At 43.2% G+C, this 26165-nt stretch overlaps 1 protein-coding gene across 10 annotated transcripts in view; it reads right to left on the minus strand.

Annotated features, from left to right (window-relative positions):
* The window catches only part of dnm1a (dynamin 1a), a 38003-nt gene extending 12101 nt beyond the window's left edge, over window positions 1-25902 (minus strand). For 3 of the 10 annotated variants that reach the window (XM_078793971.1, XM_078793973.1, XM_078793978.1), the window contains exons 1-15: window positions 25529-25899; window positions 21841-21914; window positions 20430-20579; window positions 20149-20352; window positions 19625-19723; window positions 18729-18889; window positions 18522-18664; window positions 17700-17835; window positions 17551-17618; window positions 16141-16279; window positions 12002-12088; window positions 10501-10571; window positions 10359-10410; window positions 10236-10247; window positions 8463-8576 (exon numbers count right to left, since the gene is read on the minus strand). In XM_078793971.1, the coding sequence (XP_078650097.1) occupies window positions 8463-8576; window positions 10236-10247; window positions 10359-10410; window positions 10501-10571; window positions 12002-12088; window positions 16141-16279; window positions 17551-17618; window positions 17700-17835; window positions 18522-18664; window positions 18729-18889; window positions 19625-19723; window positions 20149-20352; window positions 20430-20579; window positions 21841-21914; window positions 25529-25689 (1671 nt within the window). In that variant the 5' untranslated portion in view covers window positions 25690-25899. Of the gene's footprint in view, window positions 1-8462; window positions 8577-8728; window positions 8759-10235; window positions 10248-10358; window positions 10411-10500; window positions 10572-12001; window positions 12089-14302; window positions 14442-16140; window positions 16280-17550; window positions 17619-17699; window positions 17836-18521; window positions 18665-18728; window positions 18890-19624; window positions 19724-20148; window positions 20353-20429; window positions 20580-21840; window positions 21915-25528 lie in introns of all 10 variants that reach the window. The other 7 variants (XM_078793968.1, XM_078793970.1, XM_078793972.1 and 4 more) reach the window with 5 other exon arrangements.
* Between the last annotated feature and the right edge of the window lie 263 nt (window positions 25903-26165).

Raw genomic sequence — 26165 nt, forward strand, 5'->3', positions numbered from 1 at the left:
ATATTTGGAACATTTATGATCAAGTCCCAAGATAGCAACACAAACCATTCTGCTAAAAATTTCAAGCAAACCGTTTTCCGCCACTTGCTGTGACAATGACGCATTCATTCATTGAATCTCAGCTGGCAGTTGGGTGAAGACTTCCTGTTTAGCGGCTAATTGCTAAGTACTTCATGACATGCTCTGCGTTTACCTCTGCAGAAGGTCAATGCAGCGACCTTGAGGCTAAAGCTGATCAATCATGCTAGCGTGGGTGACGTCCTAAACTACGCAAATACTTGAGTGACATTTGTTTATATTCAAGCACGGCGAATGAAGCTCTGCCAACGAACGTTTGTGGAAGCTAATTTCGGGCACAACAGGGGGAATTCCACTACTTTGCTTTGTCAAACGGTAAAACAATCTTTTTTATCCCAGACGCCTCTGGATCTCTCACACACGTCCGACTTCCTCAGAGAAGTTTCCACAGTGAAATGAGCTGCCAGAATGAAACGTTTGCGCTTACAGGAAATAAAGTCAACTAGACGGCCGCATCATAAAGGGAATTATGAAATAACCACACACACGGAACGTAGAATAGAATTCCATGCTTTCCTTTTGTATCGGGCTCTGTTACTCTGCCAGCCTTTGTTTCTTGTCAAGCTTAGAAAAAAATGCCGTGGATGTGAACTTGCTCATTTACATAAAGAAAACCTTGCAACAGTTATGTGACTCATCATGGAGATGAACCGCCGTAACCACAGAATACGATCGGGCGTGATTGCTATGCTGATGACACCCATTTGTCTGTCCCATTGGATTCCCACAAAAAAAAGAGCACGTTCTCACGATCATTTTGGAAGATAGTGTACCAGAAGCAACTCTATGTTAAAAAAAAAACAAAAATGGAGGGATGTTTACTTTTGTAAACCAACATAGTGAGTCTGTTTCTGTTTATTTTTTGTGTAGCTGAATAAGCATTGTGTTAGCATATCTTACACCTATTCAGCCTGTTCTCTATTCTTTTATTGTTAGAACTTGCCTTCCAAGAGGACGTAATGTCTGTTTTGGTAAGAAATGGTAATGGTTTTATTTCATTTGAACATATACACAAATATTAATAAATGGAACAGTTTCATAGTTTGAACGTAAAAAAAAAAAACGGTACGACTTTCTAATCTGATTTTTGCCATTATTAGAGAGCTGCAGACATTAAATAACACCCCTATAGTCACTTCTACACTCTACTCAACTCTAATACGCGGGCTACGCAATCACTGCGGGTACATAAGAGACGGCCATTGCTATAAACATAGCAAGCTACGCCGCTAACTAGTTAGCCTCTCCAATTTATGGTAATGATAATCGTTTAATTTCATTTGAACATGCATCAGATTACAATTGAATGCATCACATAATCAGTTCACAGTTCCACATGTCCAAAAGGAGTAGGAAGAAGCAAATGTTATTAAATCCTACCCCTCCATTTGGTACTTTTACAATCAGTAACTGTTACATTTGTTCACTTCCTGCTTTCCTAATATAATTAAAAAAAAATTTTTTTTTGGGTCACTTACCGAAGTACGTAGTTTGTAAAATAAATTACCCGCAAAAAATGTGACTTATTTTCTACAGAATTATGCATTTTTGGCCTTGTGCGACTCCGGAGCAACTTATAGTCCAGAAAATACGGTATATTTTAAAAAACTGCATCTGTGCTTTGTGATATCGGTGTTAGACTTTTTCTAGTCGGAGGTCCAAAATGTCCAAATTCCCCGTCTTCTGGAGCGCGCCATTAATTACTTCCTTTTCCTGCTGGCTCTGTGTAAAAATGGTTTTCTTGCCTATGCTTGCTTCTTGCTTAGATTCCAATTCAACACATTTTCGCATTGGCATGGAAGAGGAAGGAAGAGTGGCCGGGAAGAGTTTTAAAAAAGGACCGTGTATGCCTGTAGCTTAGTGTATTACATCTGGAATAGAAATAGGAAGAACAGCATGCAGTAAGATACGATGTATGCATCTACGCCAAGGGAACTCACTACTTTTATTTTTATTCTAAACTTCATTTTCTTTTGTAATAATCCATCACTCTTTCTCCCTCCGCATCCCTCCATCCTCGTCTGTACTGCTGACTCGCCTCTCCTGGGAACGTGCCTGCTTTGATTTGGAGCTCAGGTCGCAGCTCAGAAACCAAAGCTAAAATAAACACACGGACTTGGCCACCACCTCTGCACACACACACACACACACACACACACACACACACACACCTGGAAACATTAGCATTGTTACCAATGAAAGTCTAACTTTTGTACCAATGACCAAAATTGACTTTTAAATGTTCCAACAGTTGCTTTTGATGTTCCAGGTTTCGCTAAATAGCTGAATATGGCCGCCCCATGCATAAACTCACCACCTTATTAAAAAAAAAAACATGGGGGGGGGGGTCTTAGAATAAACCTTTACTCCAGCCGTATACGTCTACACCAACAATAACAGACAAATACAACAGAGCGGCGATAGCTTCATTTGTTTCTTCCTACGATGTCTTCATATTCTGGATCAGTATTTGATATTTTGGAGAATGTGTTGGAACCCTCTACCCCCCCCCCCCCCAAGTGCTCTGATAATTTTTAGTGACGTTATATGCACAACTACCGAAAACGGTCCCATCTCGCAATGTTAAAGAATTATTTTAAAAATTCCTGGATTCAAAAATTCCTGAAAATTTCCTTTTCTAGTTATTTTGAACGCAAACAAACAAAGAGAGACATGACATTTCACGTTAGCAAAAGGTCCACGCGTACACGGTAGCGCCTCTTGGAGCCGCTTGGCGAAAAATAGACAGGCGTGGACAAACACAGCTCATTAGCATTAAAGCTACAGATACTCTACCAAAACGGCGTGTTAGCATCATGGCTTTTTAAAAGCACTCCTGGTTCTGATTTACCCGCATCGTATGTCCTTGACCCACACCCCCCCGTCCGCCCCCCCCCGTCTGTGCACATGTGTGTAGCCAGGGCTGCATAAAGGCTTCTTTATTCAGCCCTGACAGCGAGAGGAAATCAGCTTTAGAAGCAAAAACAGAGGGAGCGAGAGCGCGATGGAGACCACAGCGCCGCACATCTGGAGTTATTACAAGGCCTCCTCTTCCCTCCGCCTCCTCCCACTCACTTGCCAACAAAACGCAGACATTCCTAGCCTGGCCCTCTCCTCCTCCTCCTCCTGCCTTCATCCCTCCAGCATGCGAATCATCACTGACCACATCTTCCTCCATGGAACGGAGGAGAACATGAAGATTTTCCTTACCAATGAATGAAGTGCTCTCACTTCCTTTTCACCTTTGACCCTTCACTTTCTCCCTCAGAGAGGGAGGTGGTGACGGGGGAATGGAGGGGTTGGGGGTGTTTAAGACAAATCTGAGGGAGGGTGCAGAGGAAGTAGAAAGGGACAGAGAAGGGGGGAAAAAAATGGAAAAGTGGGGGAGCTCCTCCTCTTTCTCTCTCCCTATCTCCTCTCTCTCTCCCGCTCGCCCTTTTTCCTCCTTCTGTCTCCTGGAGGGGAAACTTCTTGGTGGTCAGTCCTTTGCCACGTCAAGCCTCCAGCAAGGTGGACGCACCGGAGTTCTTTTTTTCCAACTTTGGGAAGGCAAAGAATTGGGGAAAGTGAGCGTTCCGTTTGAAGGTTCAGCCTTGCTCAAGAGCCAAAGGTGCAAACGCTATGGCGCTCCAGTCACAGGTGGGTGCTTTAAACTCTTATCATTTAAAAAGTTATCCTAGCATCTTTTTGATGTGGCAAGAAAAGCTTCCAACGTCGTTTCCTCTCCACACATGCCAGGAATGCACCGCACAGTGGGAAGCAGAAGGGAACATCTCGGAATCTGCCAATCAGTGGCTATTACCTCCGTCTCACCTCCTCCTTTTCCTCCTCCTCCTCCCCCACGCATCAGCTCTGGTAAGTAATGCCTCCGCACTTTAAATGAACAGGACCGAACAACGAGCATCCTTCAAGCCCGGCCCGCCTGCCCAGTGTTCAGACTACCTGTTCAGGAAGTAGTGGTTGTACAGTAGTCTGCACATTGGTTAGGCTGGCCCCGGGGAAGCACGCAACCAGAACTGCAAGCTAGTTGACCTGGTAGCACACGGACGCGGATGAAGACCCTGGCCTTGAATGCACCAAAATAAGCAGTGGAGAACCTGATGGCCCTAATGGTGCCCCTAAAGTATCATGTGGAGCTGCTTGGGATCATCAACTTAAAACTGGTCCAAAAAATGAAATAAAGATGCTTCCATTTCTAATTTGACTCTTTTTTTTGTATATATACTGTATATATATACTGTATACAGTATGTATGTATATATATATATATATATATACATACACACATACAGTACATATGGTATATATGCATATACACAAGCAGTATATACGTATGTACTCACATAACTATACTCACACATATATGTATATCATGTATATATACATACACACACACACACACACACTTCTTTACTTTTGTGACTTTCACAATACTTTCAAATATAGCAAAAAATATAACAAAAAATTTTTGTTAAATTTTCATCCGTTTAAAAAATTTTACACAACCTTCTCTTTTAACGTTTTCTTGTTTTACAATATTATTTTGTATTATATAAAATTTATTCATTTTGCCACCAAACCTTTATTTTCGTAACATTTTAATTTGGGACTTTTTAAATATTTGAAAAAAAAAGTTAGACTTTTTTTTGGGGGGGGGATTTGGAGTTATTTGTAATTTTGTAAATTTCATAATGTTAATGTAAAAATATTTTAAAATACCCCTACACAACATTTGATTTGAACAGTTTCATGTTTTAAATACTTGAAATGTTCTAGAATATTGTGATAATACAAGAAATGACATACTCAATGCAAAACCTTCTCTTAAGGCTTCTATGAAGCCTTCATAACGAAGCGTTCACTGTCCAAAAATAGTTCAGGACTCCAAAAGGTAAGGTTAATTCCTGGACAAACCTTGGATATCTAAATGGGAATGGTGAGAAAAGGCTCAGCCAAGCGGGAATATGAATAGAAGGAGCCTGCCAATGTACAATTATGTCTCCACCTCAGATGACCACAGTATGTGCAGAGAGCACACAAAAATGTTGAGAGCACCCACTCTGTCATTGTCTAGTCCATTTTTTTAAAGCTTTTTAAGTCTTAGTATAGAACTACAGAGGAAAAAAAAAACAAACACTAGGTGACATCATACGCGGCTCGACCCCCCCCACCCCAACCCCCGCCGGCCCTGCTTGCCACCATGTTTACCCCAAGGCTGCAGTCGGCCTTCACACGGCGTCTTGAGTTCCCTCTGGAAGAGGAGAAAACAATGCAAACACGGCGTCCCGCCTCGGAGCGTCATGGACTGCAATGAAAACCGCAAACCAGCAGCAAGCCTGTTTCCATTTAGAGCCCTGGCAGCACACACACAATTGCAGCAGGAACACACACACACACACACACTTCTCAGAGTAAGCATGTGAGTGCGACATGAGCCCCCGCCCTCCCTTAAAAATGTTTACTGCTGGGATCATAGGGTGAGTCTGGCTTTTTGGCGGCTTTACAACAGAGGCAGGGAAGCCCGCTGTCACACACACACACACACACACACACACTTTAGTAAGATTATATTCTAAAAATTATGGAATTATGATAAAAGAGACTCTTTGGGCTGGGCTAATAATATGCCCTAAAGCTCCCCCCCCCCCCCCCCCCCTCAGTATTTCCTCATCTAGTGGCAGGGACATTGATTTGGTCACCCTGGGGGGTGTTTATTAGGGGTAAGGTATTTTTTCACATCATTATATTATTTAAGCTATGTTTATAATAATAATAATAATTATTATTACGGCAGGGTTGCACGGCGGTCTAGTGGTTAGCGCGCAGACCTCACAGCTAGGAGACCCGAGTTCAATCCCACCCTCGGCCATCTCTGTGTAGAGTTTGCAAGTTCTCCCCATACTCCGGGTACTCTGGTTTCCTCCCACATTCCAAAAACATGCTAGGTTAATTAGCGACTCCAAATTGTCCATAGGTATGAATGTGAGTGTGAATGGTTGTTTGTCTATATGTGCCCTGTGATTGGCTGGCCACCAGTCCAGGGTGTACCCCGCCTCTCGCCCGAAGACAGCTGGGATAGGTTCCAGCACCCCCGCAACCCTTGTGAGGATAAGCAGTAGAAAATGAATGAATGAATAATTAGGGCTGTCAATCGATTGAAATATTTGATTTCGATTAATTGCATTTTTTTATCCATAGTTAACTCACAATTAATCACATTTAATCGCGGATAGATAAGAGAATAGAGCATTTCGGTGTTTTTAATCGAACTGATATCATATTTATAGGCTGATATCGGGCCGATAATTATCGGTACTGATAATCAAAGGTCATTAGAGTAAGTGTGGGGGGGTTGGTGTCTATTCAAGTACTATCTGAGTGAGTTAATCCACATGCACACCCACACGAGGACAGCACAGTTCTCCACTCATTGAGTGCTCTATGAGATAGTGTGAACTAACATGCTAACAGGAACAAATGGATACCACACGAGCTGGAAGTCTATAAAATGGCACCCATGTGGGCTTGGCTGTCTTTATGCTCGTTTCTCCTCTATGGCCCACAGAAAGGTCTGATTCCAAGAACGGGTCCTGCGGTAATATGGACCAGGAGGCTTTGAATCACACACACACATCCACTCAGTAATAACAACATTCAGGCCGACGTGCGCTGCCAGGATGTTTTGGTTAGCATGATGTGCCGCCATTGCCAGACTGTAGGGAGGGTTTTCCCCGTGAAGAGAAGCCAGCCAATCAGAAGGATGCAATTAAATGTTAACCCTCAGCGTGCAAAGACAATCACAACTAAAATGGCCTTTTGCCTTTTACATGTTGACTTGAGGCCTCCCTGCCCACTATCTTTAAATAAATACACACGACAAGAAGGATGGGGGGGGTTCCTTCTGGTTTAAACATCTATACGAGGCGGAGAGGGGGGGTGCAGCATGTCTGCATCAACCTTTTTCGCCATCCCAGCCCCCACTTCCCTTTACCTTTCACATGGTTTTACTTTTACGTTTTACGTGTGCTGCTAACAAAAGGCGACCCCTCCCACCTGGACCCTCCCTCCCATCTTGCCCAACCATCCCATTCTGCGTCCGTGCCCCCGCTTTGAAATAAAGTATGTTTATTAGAAGCAGATTATGTGTGTGTGTAATTGGGAGCAGCGTAGGGCAATGGAGGTGGGGGTTACGCTCTGGTATGCACATGTGGGTGCCAGCTTTTGGGTGTCTGACGTGCTGGGGGGTCCGTTATATACGCACACATGTATACGCTCACACGGACAAACGACCAGAGCGGCTGTGGCTCCGTCCCAGAGAATAAGACAATTAATCAACATGGGACCTGTCTGTGACCGGTCTGCCCGGTAACAAAAGTGTGGACTCAAACCGCCGCCGGGAGGCGAGGGAATGAGTTTTTGGAAAGCGACGTGGAAAATGAAAGAAGTGTGGATGTTGGATGAGACCTGATGTAACAGAAATGTTCCTCCTGGCTCGAATTCTCCTGCAAACGCGTGTCAAATTACGACTTTGTTCCAATCCTACACCATTTCCTGTTTGATTCTGTCAACGTACATTAACGACAAAAAATATCACCACTTATAGTCATTAGTTTCCTATGAATTGTCATGTATATGCTCTATACAGTACAGTATGTGGCCGCTAGAAGGTGCTAAAGAGTGATAATATATACTGTAGGTTTCATTCATTCATTCATTTTCTACCGCTTTTTCCTCACGAGGGTCGCGGGGTTGCTGGAGCCTATCCCAGCTGTCTTCGGGCGAGAGGCAGGGTACACCCTGGACTGGTCGCCAGCCAATCACAGGGCACACATACTGTATGTTTATAAAGCTATATTTTTTAAGAGAGTGTCTAAATATATTTTATAAAAATAAAATAATATATAATATTATTCTAATAACTATAATATAATCATAACAATAATAATAATAATATAATAATAATAATAATATAGTACAAACACACTCATAATTTAAGGTATTCATTCATTCATTCATTTTCGACCGCTTTTCCTCACAAGGGTCGCGGGGGGTGCTGGAGCCTATCCCAGCTGTCTTCGGGCGAGAGGCGGGGTACACCCTGGACTGGTGGCCAGCCAATAACAGGGCACACATACTGTATGTTTATAAAGCTATATTTTTTAAGAGAGTGTCTAAATATATTTTATAAAAAATATAATAATAGATAATATTATTCTAATAACTATAATATAATTATAACAATAATAATATAATAATAATAATAATTTAGTACAAACACACTCATAATTTAAGGTATTCAATTTAAAGCTATTTAATATTTAAAGGCATTTATAAAATGATTTAACATTGTATATTCCCATGTACAATAATAAAAAAGACATTACCTCGTCATCCTTGTACCAGGAGAGCGACTCAGCGGTGAGGACAAACCAGTATTCCTTGGCTCCGCCCTTCATGATTCCAATGTTGTTGATGGTCAGCCATCCCTTTCGGATCACCTGGGCAACGCAACAGGGCTGTTAATGATACATCTAAGACGCTATGATGACAGCACACGTTCCACTCACTGGCCAAGACATGAGGTACACCTACACATACGACATATCTGCCTCTATTGACACACACAGGTCGTGATGTGCGACTGAATTACCTTGAACCGATCGTTAACTCCTCTCTCCGGCTGGATGAGAATGTGGAGAGAAGGTTACAACTCAAACGCCAGTGAAGGCTCTTTATGAAAGGTATATTATGGTATATACGTATATATATAGGTACATGATGCATATGTATAGTGGGTCAAAGTGCCTGCATGTCATAGCAAGCACTAGCAGGAAGGGGAAGGGCCAATCCCGGGTCCGATGCCAAACCCTTGTCATACCATGCAATCAGATGCAGGAGTACGTTTCCTAATCCAAGCGCAAAATCAGAAACACAAATCTTGCAAAGGATGAACTCTTTCTAGGAGTTTTGTTTGTATTTTGGCTTTTTTCTGCAAATGAATGTGTAAGGGGAGGAGCTATTTTTAGTGTGTAGCAGTGGTTGGCTTCTTTTTACACTGTTGCAGATGCTAAAATATAAGATGGGTGACGTGTTGTATTTTCACCTTGACACTCGTATTACCCAATATAGTAGACATAATAAGATAAAATAAGACATGAATCAGGCATAATATACATATTCATATACATAATATCATAACAATGGCTATGAATGCATCTTCTGATGCCTATTTGTATTTTTATCCTTGAGAAGGTTTAAATACGTCACATTTGCTTGAATATGCATGTTTTTTTTGATAATATTCAACCACAAATCAGCAATGATTTATGAATATATTGTGGAGTGAAGCCGCGGAATTCAAAACCAGAAGTGGTAAGGGAGTACTTTACAGCCGTGCGAGTCAAAATATAAAAAAAAGAAGATGTGCAACTCGAATTTTTTTTGCCTGATGTTGTCATTTTTATGTTGATGTTGTTAACGTTTTACTATATATTTTTTATATTCATTTTTAAACGTTGCGACCCAAATCACCTGTGTCTAATATCTTTGCCATTTATTTTTAATGGCAAGACTATTTTGCTGTGTGTGTGCGGTTTATGACACGCTTATTTTTACACTTGTATGTTAAAATGCTGGTGAAAGCTTTTTACGGGCAGTGACAGTTTGATTCTGAAACAAATTAGTTGTGAAAAACACCCCCCGTTAAATGTTTTAATGAGACAAAAAGTAGTAAACAGACATAACGGGGGTCTCGATGAGGAGGGCAGCCTAGGATGGAGACCAGAAGCCGCAGGGGGGTCTTTAAAGGCCAACTACATCCACGTGTAAACAGGAAGCACAGACCCCCCCTTTGTTTACTGCACCTCTGACCTTTGAGGCCAAGCTGGGTGGTTGCTATGGCGACTGTCAAAGCCCAAATGGGGTGAGGGGGGCAGGTTGGATGGAGCGGTTTTCCGATGATAGCGGGTTTACTATCATGTGATGCGGATGCGTGTGGAAAGAATAAGAGGAGGGGGTAGCAGCCAAGGGTTCCCCGCCAAAGCCATCTGCTTGTATAGTACCCGCCCCCCCCGCCAATCACGTATCCAGCACATTTCTATGGACATTTAACATCCTATGCCGACAAATGCTCGGCGTGCCATACGTGCACTACTCACCATGATCTCATCCTGAAGCGCCACACACCCCAGAAAGAAGAGACACACAATACAGGAAGAATGGATATCAAATATCAAAACTGAAAAAAAAGGCAAGTCCGTGTAATAACCAATCATGATCACCTGATTGCCGGCTGCCTTCTTCTTATTCATCTGGCTGATCCTCTGCTGGGCGCTGCACACGGGACACGGGCGTGAAAACACACACATTGGTATGACGCACGTGACCACAAGAGGGCGTTTTACTGTCAATCGGTACACCTACTTGGCGAAGCCGATAAAGTCCTCGTGGTTGGTGTTCATGTACGACAACTCGATGTCAATCAGCAGCAGCACCTAAAAGGGAGAAACGACACAACACAGTCGAATGAAATATTACACTACTTTTGTTGTGTTAGCTGGAATTAACATCTATTATGATATTATGGGCATGTAAGCTCGGAGGGAAATGTCATTCAAATGTTTCTTCTATACGTCATAGTTTTTATTTATTTTATTTCTGTTTGCTAAATACAAGGATGAAGAGTCTTGAACCAGTCATGATGTGCTACATATATCACTATATGGACAGTTACTACGGTAACCATTAAGTCATTGTATGGTCATATCACCTCGTACTTCGGTAAGGGACAAAAAATTTAAAAATGTAAAATTAGAAAAAAAAAAAAAACTGTATTATGGAAAGCAGGAAGTGAACAAAAGTAACAGTTACTGATTGTAAAAGTACCAGATGGAGGGGTAGGATTTAATAAGCTTTGCTTCTTCCTACTCCTTTTGGACATGTGGAACTGTCAACTGATTATGTGATGCAATCTGATGCATGTTCAAATGAAATAAAACCATTACCATAAATTGAAGAGGCTAACTAGTTAGCGGCATAGCTTGCTATGTTTATAGCAACGGCCGTCTCTTGTGTACCCGCATAGCCCGCGTAGCCCGTGTATTACAGTTGAGTAATGTGGTGTAAACAAAGAATAACAGGAGTGTAGAAGTGACTATAGGGGTGTTATTTCATGTCTGCAGCTCTCTAATAATGGCAAAAATCAGATTAGAAAATCATACCGTTTTTTTACGTTCGAACTGGAGGGGTAGGATCTAATAAGCTTTGCTTCTTCCTACTCCTTTTGGACATGTGGAACTGTGAACTGATTATGTGATGCATTCAATTGTAATCTGATGCATGTTCAAATGAAATTAAACCATTACCATTACCATAAATTGGAGAGGCTAACTAGTTAGCGGTGTAGCTTGCTATGTTTATAGCAACGGCCGTCTCTTGTGTATTACAGTTGAGTAATGTGGTGTAAGCAAAGTAACAGGAGTGTAGAAGTGACTATAGGGGTGTTATTTCATGTCTGCAGCTCTCTAATAATGGATTAGAATAATAACCCTAACCCTAATAATCAGATTAGAAAGTCGTACCGTTTTTTACGTTCAAACTATGAAACTATTCCATTTATTTCTTCGGTACGTGACCCCCCCCAAAAAAAATTATTAATTTAAAAAAATGTAAATTATATTAGGAAAGCAGGAAGTGAACAAATGTAACAGTTACTGATTGTAAAAGTACCAGATGGAGGGGTAGGATTTAATAAGCTTTGCTTCTTCCTACTCCTTTTGGACATGTGGAACTGTGAACTGATTATGTGATGCATTCAATTGTAATCTGATGCATGTTCAAATGAAATTAAACCATTACCATTACCATTTACTGTGGACACCATTGAAAAAGCAAACGTGCTTTGCCGTGTGTGTGCTTGTGTTACCTGGCTTTTAGTGCGGTTCTCTCTGTCTCTGATATGCTGAGTGACAATTCTCTCCATCTCCTCCCTCAGCATCGGGTACTGAGCCAGCTGCGGAGCACACAGCACGGTGGGTCGGATGCAAACGCAAACATACGGAACATGAACTACAGCATTGCTTCTCCCACCCAACCACAACAACAACAACAACAACACAGCAGCTCCGCTACCAGCACAACAGACACACAATGCGTTTTTTAGGCTTTTGAGAGAGGTTCATCGCAGACTCAGCTCCAGTCGCACGCTTTTTTTTGGGGGGGGGGGGCAGATTTGATGCGTGAAATACAGCCAAGAAATCTGCGTTGCCAAAAGAGTGAGTCGTGCAAAGTCTGTGATGCTGCCACACAAACGCAGGATCAACAATGTTCCTGGCAGATGAGCATCTCTTCCCAGCACATTGGGGCTTTTTTCCATGAGCTCATTGCAAAGCCACAAAGACACACACACACACACACACACACACAAACCATGCCTCCAATGGGACACAGACACTTCAAGTGAAAGGTTTTTTATACTATGTTACAATGCATCTTCCATTACAGTAAATTCTGCATTATTACATCCTGATTTGGTGCTTGACAAACCAGCATTGACACTCTTTAATGGGACTTTAAAATGGACTGAAATTAAGAGGAAAGGCCTTACGTCCCAGCAGTTATGTGATGCACCTGAATGCACCATTTTAAAAAAAAGCTTGAGCAGTAGTTTGCTAGTTTTTATCCTGCTAGTATGAGTATGAAGTGTCCATGATCTGCAGGGAATCTTCCCATGGTGTCCCAACAAAAAAAACACTTCTTAATAGTATCTAAAACACAACAACACAGACAAACAACAATAAAGCTTCAATTTCGGGTGACTGGTGATAAAGTTTTAGCCACTGTAAATAAAGAAGATGCTTTGCAACATAAATACAACAAAAGTGTTGTGTGTCTCTGCGAGTATAGAGACATAAGGTTTTTTTGGTATCGTGCAAGGCTGCATGCAGAGATGCAATACATGCAATGCAAAAGGAGTAAGGACTGGGAGGGGCGGAGGGGGGGGAATGATGGGAGATTCAGGGTGCCGAGGAAGACTTCAAACTGACCCCTTTGTGGATTTTCCCAAGCACTGTATATCACAATACAGTCTTATCTTTAAAACACAGTATTCTCTGGAAGTGAAAATCAACATAACAGCGTGACGGGGAGGAGAAATCCAAAGGAGGTCATTCTCTCGGGGAGGACAAAAGACAAGTTAAAGCAGACAGGAATTTAAAAAAAAAGATAATGGAAGGGCTTCAATTAGTCGATGGGTCAGTTAAGTTAAGGTCAAGTTAATAAATCATACAGACAAAGACAAGGTGAGGCAAATGGAGGATTTGTTGACAGGGTGAGGTCAGATATGAAGCCTAACATGCAGACTACGTTGAAATAAAGTTGTTTATCGATTCAAAAATTGCGCTGAAAGGAAAATAAAATAAACAAAAGCGCGTATTAAAAGGTCACAGTGGTAAAGTTGTGAGTAAGGAGAGACCGATTTCAGCTGGCGAGAGTGCAACTTCCTGTTTCTGGTGTGGACACTTCCTGTGGTGCCGCAGTTTGACTGGATAAATATCTAGCATGTACACAAAACCGAAGGAAATTGGGTATCTATTTTTTTACCAGAAATAATACAAAATAAGATACAAACCAAGCTATTAGCATGCTAATGATACATTCAATGGTGTGCTGGCAACTTCCTGTTTCTGTTTTGGACACTTCCTGTAGCACTAAATCTAAACCACCACGTACCAAGAGTATTTCCATAAAACTACAGCTTTTTATTTTTATTTATTTTTTAGTATTAGTATCAGAAGCAAAAAGCCTTTGCTTCTTTATGTGTTAGCATTGCTATTAGCAGGATAATGAATAATGAACAATGAATAGCCTAGCTAGCCTGCTATCCTACCTGCACATGGACATTTACATTAAGAAATATTTTTTTGCCCATTTTTTTTTAATTTATACTAAAAAATGTGCTTTTTATGATGTGTTTCAGTTCTAGCGCAAATAGTTTTAGCAGGTAAACGGCTTATTCTGACTTGTTTTCAGTTATTATTACTATTGTTATTAGGTATCATTCACTCTTAAAGGGGCCATCACATTCTAATGCTTGCAGTCATACAAAGTGAAACTTTTTTTTTTTTTTATGTGCCTACAGGTCAATAAAAGCCCAGCCATCGTTCTCCCCCTACGTGCGCACTTTACAGAAATAATAATCCCATAATCCCATTTCTGATTGTTTTACCTTTTGACTACACCTTTGTATGGTGAAGGTGAGCTCGCTCGTAACCATATCTACACACTTCAGTGTGGGCTCCTTCAGTTTTTGGATCTGCTTTTTCACTATAGCCTCAAAGGCCAGGTCGGGGGTGAACAGACCCGTCCTGTATAGGGATAGGCAGGCGGCACGGAAGAGACACAGGTGAAATAAAACCAAAACGAGGAAGGAGGAAAGAGAGTAAAGAAGTGATGGAAGTGATGGAAAAAGACAAGGAAGCGGGATTTAGGGGAGATAGAACAGCACAAGGAGGAAGAAAATGCAAGTGAGACGTTCAGATTTTTTGCTCCTAAAGCCATTCTGGAACGCTGGAATGCCGCTCTATCCTTTACGACGGGAGAAAAGCGAGACCGCAGTCGTGCAAGCCTCCTTTGGTAGCCATCACTCCCTTTTTCCATACAGCCAAGAATAACATGGAGCATCCCCAGTAGAGGTGTCCAGGTTGCTCTTGGACTGGATTTGGCCACAGAAATGAAAAAATTCACTACAAAAACACGAACATGGCGTTTCTTTTAGGCTGCAGGTGCAGGTGCAAGGCTGCGGTCACACACACACACACACACGTCTGGACGCTGAGGTCATCCAATATGGCTGCCAGTTCACTTCCTTCCAGTAAAACGCTATGCCCAAACTCCAGACTAGGAAATGTTACCTTAGCTTGGGAAACATTGTAAAAAGCGATGTAAAAATTAAATAAGCTACAAATGAGTAGAATCTTGTTTCATATTTAAGAGAAATGGAGACCGCACCTTGTGTAGGCAAAATGAAACTAAACCAGCGTCTTGATTGTCTATGTGGACAAAAGCAATGGGACACCTAACTACAGGAAGTAAGCGCTTGTGTTCTTCCATACTAAAATTGTCCAACTATGCCTTGCCACACATTGTTTTACGCACTGAGGCATACATAATCCATTCATGTATTCATTGTACGATAAATTAAAAGATGAATTAATGCATCCCAATATATTTGTCCATATAGCGTACACAGTATGGGATTAGGGCACAGCGTTCTTTACTTTACACCTTAAAAAAAGTAACCATAAAAATAAAACAAAACTACAGTGAAATCTCTGAAGTTGAACAGTTTTTGCATTTAAAATACAATGTTCTCAATAGGAAATAATGGACATAGTCAGTTCCAGGGTCAAACTGTGACTATTATACGTACAACGTGAAGGTGATAATGTTATATAAGGTGATAATGCTTTGGACTAAACATAGCAGACGTTGCAGTGCGTATTATGAAATATGCTGACTGTATATATTTGTTACTTTAACCCTAATAAGATGTCCACTCATCATACTACGCTGAGCAGCCAGGACAGAGATGCCCCCCCTGCTATGTCGCTATGCCATTTTTCTTTATCAGATGTTTAATTTTCATTATTGTTGCTTTAGCAGCTGCCAAGCTCCACTCCTGATCTACGGTTATCATCAGGTTTTTCCGTCACTGATGCATGAATTTTACCACCCGGGGTGCCTTCCAGCATCAGGGTTCCACTGTCCACTCTAGCAATACTTTCCATGGCAGCCATATTTACATAACAACTCAGCCTCCACACGACTTTCCTTCTCATCAGCTGACTCTCTACCACGGGACAACCCATCCAGGCAAACCCGAGCGGAGAAGTCAAGGCAGGTGAGGGGCAGCCCACCCCAGCCCCCCCTCACCGTCCAAATACAACCCGAGGCTGGAGCGGGCGGCACAGGAGTAAGGGAGCAGCGGCGGGACACTTTGCGTACGAAGGTTTGAGAACACACAATACCAAAGTGCTATCCACCGTTGACTCGTTCTTGTTTTACCTTTTTGGTACACTGCCTAACCGTATTGACTAGCTCAGACATGACCATATCCACACATTTGGTGCAAGGCTCTTTAATCTTCCCGATCTGCCTTTTCACTATGGTCTCAAAGGCCATGTCCGGGGTGAAGAGGCCAGTTCTGCTCATCAGAACCAGCCACGGTCAGACAAGCGAGCAGGAGGACGACACCGCAGCGAAAGAAAGAGGGAGGATAAGGAAGGTTGGGCGAGAGAGAAAAGTGTTAATTGTGAGAAATTATATCTGCCCCACCCCCAAAGAAGACAAACAGGCATAAAGAACAAGGGAGGACTCACTGCACGCTTCCCATGTACTAAAGATAAAATGTGATTACTGTTAATGGAGAAAGTTCATACGCACAAACACACACACACACACACGGACACACACGGCTACACACACAAGACAAAAGGACAGGGGGTTCACCACGTAAATGTAGCCACGAGTCACACTGCTAGCATCGGTCACCTCTGCGTAACACACAGGACACGTTTGGACACACTTTGGTGTCTCCAAACTTTTGGCACATATTTTATATTGAATACAGAGCAATGATTTAATTGTTAAAGTGGACCTATTTAGTTTTTTCCACTTTTCTGACCTAGAAATGTTGTTACAATGTTGTACTCTCGTGATAAACGATGCCAAAGCGTCAGATTATGCAGTTTGCGCCTTTCCCTAAAATAAGTTTTTGATGTTCTCTGCATGGTCCGTTTAACAGAGACATCAATGCAACCCAGGCTTCCTTATTTGGGCATGCCCAGATATGCAGATGACTCGCCGTTTAGAGCTGTAGTGGCAAAATTAAGAAGTGGGTTTCGGCAGCTGTTCGGAAGTCCTCGGGAGCCCTTGGGAGTGTGACCAATCACAACCTGAAGTGGACTGTGGATTTCAAATGTAATTATTATTATTTTTGTGTAAATTAGAACCAAAGCAGTACAGCTCACGGAGACTCTGTGAGATTGTCTTTTATGCATGTGTTTATTTTTTGCATTATTATTGTAACGGATCCCAAATATTGGACCCGAACAAGATCCTTTTCAACTGTCATGGCCGATTGTTTACCTAACCGAACCTTCAAAAATGGTCTTCTTTGTCATGGCCTGAAGATTTTTGTTTATTTTTTTATCTGATTCGTTTGAACGACGAAACTTAAAATGAATTTGGTGGACTAAAGATGGAATATGTACTGTTAGCATGGATAAGTGCTTGATGCCTGACTGAATGCTAATTATTAATATCGATATAAAAATGCCATTGCACTCAGGGTGTCCTTAGCGTTTAGCTTTGATAGATGCAGCAGAGGTGACTGAGCTAATGGAGTTAGTACAGGATGATGAGTGGGGGTGGAGGTGGCGGTGATGTAGAGGTGAATCGAAGGACAGAACGTGCCTGATGCCGTGAATGTTCTTGATGGCGTAGCTGATCTCCTTGCGGAGCTCCTTCTCGTTGAACTCCATCTGAGTAAAAAAGAGACGAGGGCAAGCTTTAGGTCCAGTTTCCGCTTCATGTAAAAATCCACAAAAACAATCCCAGCAAACCTTGACCAGCTCGAAGGGGAAGCGCTCGTGGAAGATGCGGTTGATCTTGGCACCACCGGACAGCTCGGCTGTGTCGATTTGATCCCCGGAGCCCTCAATGCACTTCTCAAAGTCCACGGAGAACTGCTGCACCATCCTGCACTCAAACACACAAACTTGATCATATTCAATGAACTGTTTTACCGCGCCTTTGAAAACGAGCGTTTTCAGCAAAACTTCTTTAAGGCTCACTTTGGCATCATTCAACACCAGAATGCTACATTCTAACTACTTGTAGGTCAGAAAAGTGGAAAAAAGCATCATAGGTCCGCTTTAATGAATAACCACGTGGTCAAAGAGAGCTACATATCCTTTCCACTTTCTCATGCACTCCGAATGATTATTACATTTGAATAATAACATCTCTCCTGTTCCTGTCCCAGCACAATACGTCATCCTCCGTGTATCACATCTGATCATTGAATTAGACTTTGGGGCTGCACGGTGGTCTAGTGGTTAGCGCACAGACCTCACAGCTAGAAGACCAGGGTTCAATTCCACCCTCGGTTTGCTTGTTCTCCTCGTGCATGCGTCCGGTTTCCTCCCACATTCCAAAAACATGCTAGGTTAATTGGCGACTCCAAATTGTCCATAGGTATGAATGTGAGTGTGAATGGTTGTTTGTCTATATGTGCCCTGTGATTGGCTGGCCACCAGTCCAGGGTGTACCCCGCCTCTCTCAAGCACCCCCCGCCAATGAATGAATGAGTTAGACTTTGTGTTTATGTTTACTTCTTTCAAGGATGTCAGTTGCCAGACTGATTTGTTCAACCTCCAACTCACTGGAGCAGAGCTTTGGTCTTGCGAGACGGGTCATCGGGTCTGTAGTTCTTGTACTCCTCCACTTCCTTCTCAATGGAGAGGAGCTGACTCTGCAACTTGGCCCTCAGAGCCGGCAGCGTGTCCCGGATGTGGTTGGTGAGTTGCTGCACAGTTCAGAAGGTCATGGTTACTGTACTGCCGTAGAGACGTCCCTGCTTCTTCACGCACCTGATTGAGGATTTTCTGCAGGTAAACCGTGCCCATACGTTCGGCCAGGTGCCTGTAGGCAGGGTGGGAGAGAAAGAACTTCCTCTCTGCGGCCATGGCGGCAGTGATGTCTTTCCTTCCATCGATGTCCTTTTGGCTCCGGTTGACCACACCGATGTAACCTGGAATCGTTGGGAAAGAGTTCCATTGTGGTTTTCAGTGGCCCAAACTTAGTAGAGTACAATAAGTGCCACTATTGATGAAGATTAATATCAAATATCAGCTTTTTACTCTCCACCATGCAGCAAACCACTGTGGTTTTTTGGAAACCTTCCCATATAGTCTTTGCAGAGAGATTTGCGGCAGCTAATGTGAAAGCCAGATGCTGTTATTTTTTTTTTTTTTTCCACACTATTCCGAGACACCACAGCTTTTCAAAAAATGTTGAGCACAGCCATTTTTTAACATGCGATTAAAGAATGCAAATGATGGATGAAGGGTGATTTATATGGATGGGAAAAAGAAAGGAAAGAAACATATGACTGTCTTTGTATGCTTGCCAAAGAGAAAACCAGAGAGAGACGAGCAGGTGAGTCGAGGTCAAGCAGATCCCGTTTCGCCTCCGCTTGATTTTCATCACGCATGTCTTTGTTAAAAGTCCGCTTTCCTACACCAATGCAGCCAAGGGGTTTGTAAACATGCGCAGCAGACAGATAGGGGGGGCTTGACATTAAAATGGAAAATATTAGCTTCAATCCCAAAGCAGCATTTTTATGACCATCCTTTCTTTCCCCCTTGTTTAGTCTATTTTCAGACGCTGGAAAGTTTGACTGCCGAGCCACCACAAGGGGGAAACATTGTGCCATCAAGGGAGGAGGCGATGGTGGGGGAGCTATTGACCCCATGTGTGCGTTTACCTCTTCGGAGCGGAAGCAGTTTATTCTCAAGGATGTCCTTGGCGTCCGTCCCCTCGTCCATAAGGTCCAGTTTGGTAATGACACCAATGGTCCTCATACCTGCACGCAAACATACACATACTCATAACTAAAACTTCATTACATCCAATAACTGGCTCACCATTTGCATGTTAAAATTACATTAAAAAATCAAATATACTGCTTTTATATACAGGTTGATAATAAACTTAATAATACATTTTATTTCATTTTATATTCTAATCATTAATTTTCTACCGCTTATTTTCACGAGGGTAGCGGGGGGTGCTGGAGCCTATCACAGCACATATAGACAAACAACAATTCCCACTCACATTCATACCTATAGACAATTTGGAGTCACCAATTAACCTAGCATGTTTTAGGAATGAGTACCCGGAGAAAAGCAACACATGCACAGGGAGATGGACGAGCAGGGAATCAAACCCGGGTCTCCGAGCTGTACAGCTAACAAATAACATGATGCAGATTATGCAAGCACCCACCCTGAGGGTCAACTTCTTTGGCGATCTTTAAAGCATCCGAGTTGGCCAGATCTGAGTTCGCCGGTGAAACAGCGAGCATCAGGCAGTTGTCCTTGGTGACGAACTGCAGCAGCATGTCTCGAATCTGAGCCTCGATATCGGCCGGCTGGTCACCCACGGGCACCTTGGTCATGCCCGGAAGGTCCACCAGTGTCAGGTTGAGCACTGGGAGAGAGGGGGAATGTTTTGGATGATACTGGTGTGCATGACTGGACTCGGGCCTGACATAGATCGGGCCTCACCGTTCGGGGAGTACACGCGCAGGTTGATGGGGACGGGGGAGATGCCCTTGTTGGCACCCGTCATGCGGTCGGTCTCCGCCTCAATCTCCTGTCGGACCTCATCGAAATCTGTGAACTTTTTGCCCTTACAGTGGAGGAACTCAGCATACTCTGAAAAGCAAACAGACATAAATGTTATATAATTACACTTAGAGTCAGCTCTATGTCAATCAGTGATGTTTGATGCTCCACAACTGGCCACGTTTTCATTCATTTCAGTGTTTTCATTCACTCCTGCACCAGGGTTGCGGGGGTGCTGGAGCCTATCCCAGCTATCCCAGTTTTCTGCACTCCTGCTTGTTGTCATGCTTATATTTCGGCATCTTACTCTGCAGGAGTACTTCATTAAAGGATGTGATCCCCCACAATTATCACATACTACAGTATTAATTGGCCCTGTACCCTAGAAACCGCCCATGAATGATACGGGAAAAGGCCGAAATGATACTGTGTCAAAGCCCAGGGCTGTGATACTGATAAAATATAGAGTTTAACCATGTCCAGTATCAGCGCCCGTAGCTGTCCACTCAGAGCGCGCTGCTCTGGTATCGTGCCCGTGAAACAACCAATCAGAGAACAGCACACGAGTGCTTAGTGCCTAGTGCTTCTCCAGTCACCAAAAAACCCAAACTTGATTAATAGAACTTTAATTGTCAGACATTGATAAGATAAGACTATTGATAAAATATTATTGTTGAAATATTTTTGCAATTGTTTAGATATAATACATGTAATAAACTGAACATTTTCTGGAAAACAAAATGGTCTTTTGATTAAATAGTACGTGATAATAAGCTCATGATTAAATTCATTCATTCATTCATTTTCTACCGCTTTTCCTCACGAGGGTCGCGGGGGTGCTGGAGCCTATCCCAGCTGTCTTCGGGTGAGAGGCGGGGTACACGCTGGACTGGTGGCCAGCCAATCACAGGGCACACATATAGACAAACAACCATTCACACTCACATTCATACCTATGGACAATTTGGAGTCGCTAATTAACCTAGCATGTTTTTGGAATGGGGGAGGAAACCGGAGAAAAACCCACGCATGCACGGAAAGAACATGCAAACTCCACACAGAGATGGCTGAGGGTGGAATTGAACCCTGGTCTCCTAGCTGTGAGGTCTGCGCGCTAACCACTAGACCGCCGTGCCGCCCACTCATGATTAAATAGTATGTGATAACAAGATCATCACATGGTTTGTCTGGTATCAGGCCCAGTATCATGCCCCCGCGTGCTAGTATCGACCTTCGGTCTCGGGCTGATACTGACACTTAGGGGCATGATACCTGGCCTGATACCAGACAAACCATGTGACCTATAAATCCCAGTCCATCCTACTGTGGAGAACAAATGTTTGGTTTTCACCTGTGGGACAGTTCATCAGCTGCAGGACCAAAGGACGACGGGTCACGATGCCAGACCCACGTGGAAGGAAATCCCTGCAAAAACACAACAAGACACAATGAGCACATTCGCCATACTGGTACGTATCTCGTGGTAGAGTTCATTGTTTTCCACCGGTGTCTTTTGATGTCCTCTCATGAACAGCATAGTGCTCCTGCAGGCTTTTCATTTATTATGCAACATGACGAGCGTGAATCTGCCTCTGCCAGCTAACATGACAATTCAACCTACGTGCATCTTTAGCACACCCTGATGTGCGTAGACCGACCCACTGGAGTTGGTTTCTTGCACCGCTTCAGTTATTGGATTGTGCAGGTGTGTGTGCGTTTTTTAATGCATGATGGAGCCATTTAGAAAACGCTTTGAATGCATTTTTACGAGCAGGATGCCTTTCTAGAGCACAGATGGTCTTAACTGCAGGTCTTCTTCCTCATCCTGCCCCCCTCAAAACATTCTTAAACTACACAAACTGGCCTGTCTGTGACTTGCACATCATGCAAAGCGTGTGAACTGAACTCCTGTCCATGCAGCCAATGAAAAGGCAGGTTGCTTGGTGGTGGATGTGCAGATTAAAGCTGAGCCAATGCAGGAAGGTAGAAAGAGGGATTAGACTTAATCCTCTGCAGCCGAATGAATGCTCTCCTCCTCTGCTTCTCACCCGTATATACACTTTCTCAAGGTTTAATATTATTTACATCACATTTATGACACGTTCAAATAACCTTGTGAATCTAAAAACATTGTCACTGGAGCGTACTGGTAATAATGATGATAATAATACTGTGTAGTATATTCCTTTCATATGGTTATTATGTCACTCTTTTTTGCCTTGCACCGTCCTGGTCTATCACAAGCATGAAGCTGTTATAATTCATCGCAACGCTCGGGGCCGTCACTTGCTACGTTACGTAATATGTGAAAGCTCAGGCAACGTCTCATACTGTAGATGTAATGTCTCTGTGGGGGTGGGAACAGTCATGGCAGCCCAAGTCCTTCACTGTGCTCCATCGAGCAAACTTTAAAGTCCCTTATTATGCAAACCGAGAGCCTGTTTCAGAGCTCCAACTATGAGAAAACACAAACATCTCACTCAGTTGCTGGAGAGAAGAGGAGATCAAACAGTCTGTTCTTGGAGGTTCTGGTTTTTCATGACCTCTGACATGATAACAAATAATGATGCCCTCTTTAGTAAAAATTGAATTGACTGAATTTGCACATTTTCTTAACAAATCCAGGGTAGAAAGTCTCCTCTCAGTTTAGTGTGCAAGCCTAATGTCCGAGTGTACTCAATGAGTTCACTGCTTTCTGCTTCTCAGCATGTCACCAATAATGTAAGATTGCAGAAATATTTACTACACTATATGACTTTCTAAAAGCTCTGTAATGTTTTTCATGCAACATTATAATTCTTGCTAATCAGACAATAAAATACAGAGAAATATCATACAGAAGGCACGCCATCTTGAAGTGCTGAGAAGGTGCTTGTCACTGCCGCCTTTCCATAGAAAGAAAAAGCATGTTTTTTTTGTTTGGGTTGACAAATACAAATATCAGCAGATATTTTCTACTGAATGAATGAATGTGGCGGCACGGCTGTCAAGTGGTTAGCGTGCAGACCTCACAGCTAGGAAACCAGGGTTCGATTCCACCCTTGGACTGTGTGCCTCTGTGTGGAGTTTGCATGTTCTCCCCGTGCAGGCGTGGGTTTTCTCCGGGTACTCCGGTTTCCTCCCACATTCCAAAAACATGCTAGGTTAATTGGCCACTCCAAATTGTCCATAGGTATGAATGTGAGTGTGAATGGTTGTTTGTCTATATGTGCCCTGTGATCGCCCGAAGACAGCTGGGATAGGCTCCAGCAACCCCCGCGACCCTCGTGAGGAAAAAGCGGTAGAAAATGAATGAATGAATGAATGAATGAATGAATGTGATGATACTGTATATCCGAGCCCAATGACAGGGGAGCAGACTTTGACAACAAAGTATCAGAACTTATCACTCCACCACTTCATTTTGCCGGTAATCGCTTCAACAATCAATCAAACAAGGAACTACTTAAAACTATAAATATACTATATATTTTGTAATGGAAGAATTTTCTATGAAGGATCTTATTAGATATTGATTTGTCGTAAAGTAATGTAACATAGACGTCTCTCTGCCATTATGCGCATGGTGTGAGTCTCCTGCGTGTTCCGCATCGATTGTGCTGAATGGAAGGTGCAGCATGGACAGCAAATCCTTGCAGGAACAGAGCCAGAGGACACTGCCCTGATCCGGCACAATACAATGACGATCTGTTAGGGAGGCAAACGGCCATAATGTCCAGTCCAATGCTGTCGAAGCTGATAACACCAATGCACCACAACAGGCCACACACACGGGGGGCGGGGGTGGATTGGGGGTGGATGTCAATCCAGCCGCACTGGAGCACACACACACACACACGTTGGTGCACAACATCACCGCATAGCAAAAGCGTTGCCTCGTATGCGTAGCTGAGGCCGGTAATGTACTTGTACCATGGCATCACGTTTCACATTCATCCTCCTTCACCTGCTCCCTTGGGTGAGGCGGCAATTAGGCAGAAGCTGTTGCCGTGACAACAATGCACAACGACGTGGACAGTAGGGAGTCACCCAGTCAGTCAATTGCAATTGAAATACCATACCATATACATCTAGGCCTAACTGCACCACCGCATACAAATGATAGAAATTATGTTGCTACACTGGAAGTGACCTACCAACCCTTACACATTAAAGGTAGCATCAACCTGAAAACTAATGAGGGTTTGCTCACCTTGTCTACCTGCTAAAATGGGGATTAGCACTTGTGGCGCACGTACTGCCAAGCAAGTGCACAGATCAGAGGCAACAATTGTGCCTAATTATATCTTAAACCCTGCTATAAATCAATTAGAATATGAACTAATCTGCTGCAGGGGGGTGGATTTATAGCCGTTGAATGAGGATTTTCTCAATGTTGAAGGGTGTGCTGCCGCATGATAGGATGATGCTAACTGCTTAGAAGCAGAAATCCATGCATTGGTGCACATTGACACGTACACCGCACGTATACATGTCCGTCACCAAAGATGCTGTGTTGTTGTTGCCTGCTGGTTAAGCTCCAACCCATAAGCGCTGGTGCAGGCCAGATGGAGGGGCTGAGCCGGAAGGGCTCACCCAAAGCTCAGGTGGACACTCTCTCGCTGTGTCACTTCCTTTCTCTTGCTACAAGGTCAGCATAACACACCAAGATTGCAATTTCCCGATGGTTTTGCATTGGTTTTTTTGTTTGTCAATACACAGGAAATAGAATAGCTGTGATTAGGTAGGATTAAAAAGGTTTATGCGCTGCAAAATAGTACCAATATCTACATTTAGGGGAAGCTTGTAATGAGTCTTATTGGCCCAGCACATATAGACACAAGATATACAACATATACACTACACGTCATTTCCTGCAGACAATAACAATATTATTATTTTGTGCATTTAGCCAATCAAAGGATGTTGCATTGATATAAATGAAAAGAGGAGGAGGTAGAGTAGGAAGAGGAAGAGGAAGAGGAAGAGGGGGATGGGGGACTACGGAGGGTGTGTTAAATGGTACAAAATCCATGCATGATGATTTTAAATCCACTTACTTCCCCACGAAGTTCTCCAGCACCGAGCTCTTCCCCGCACTCTGGCCGCCCACCACCGCGATCTGGGGCAGGTCCAGGTTGGCGTTCTGGCCGATGGCGGCGAATGCATCCTGCATGCGGTTCACCAGGGGGATCAGATCCTCCATGCCCCGGTTCCCCATCTTGGCGGGTCAAGACAGACGGGTCCTCGTCGGGGTGTGGAAATGTCCTGTTTGTTTACTCAATCGGGGAACGGTCGAGTCTCCCTCGGTGTGCTTGGATCACCTCAGCTCGTCTCCACCGCCGAGCACCGCAGGGGGCGGAGGGATGAGGAAGATGAGGATGATCTCCCCCATGCAGGAAAACTCCGTGCAGTTCTACGTTTTCACCGCATGGTGGCCTCACCGCTCTACTAAAAATGTGACGAATCGTTAGCAACGACATATGCTCCGCTTTCAAATCCTTTAAACGCATATAAAGAATATTTATTTTGGACATTAATGTGACTAATCGGATTTCAATAAAATGCAGCAACCCCCGATTAAGCAACGAGTGCAGTACAGATCTGTCCATGGTGCTGAATCCACGAAGAACCATGGACAGGAACATTTTAAAAGCATATCTAACATATCTAATGTGCTCAAATGCTAATTATTTT

Source organism: Doryrhamphus excisus, linkage group LG10 (assembly GCF_037039965.1).
Source record: "Doryrhamphus excisus strain RoL-2023G ecotype Guam linkage group LG10, RoL_Dexc_Guam_v1.1, whole genome shotgun sequence".
Taxonomy (NCBI): domain Eukaryota; kingdom Metazoa; phylum Chordata; class Actinopteri; order Syngnathiformes; family Syngnathidae; genus Doryrhamphus; species Doryrhamphus excisus.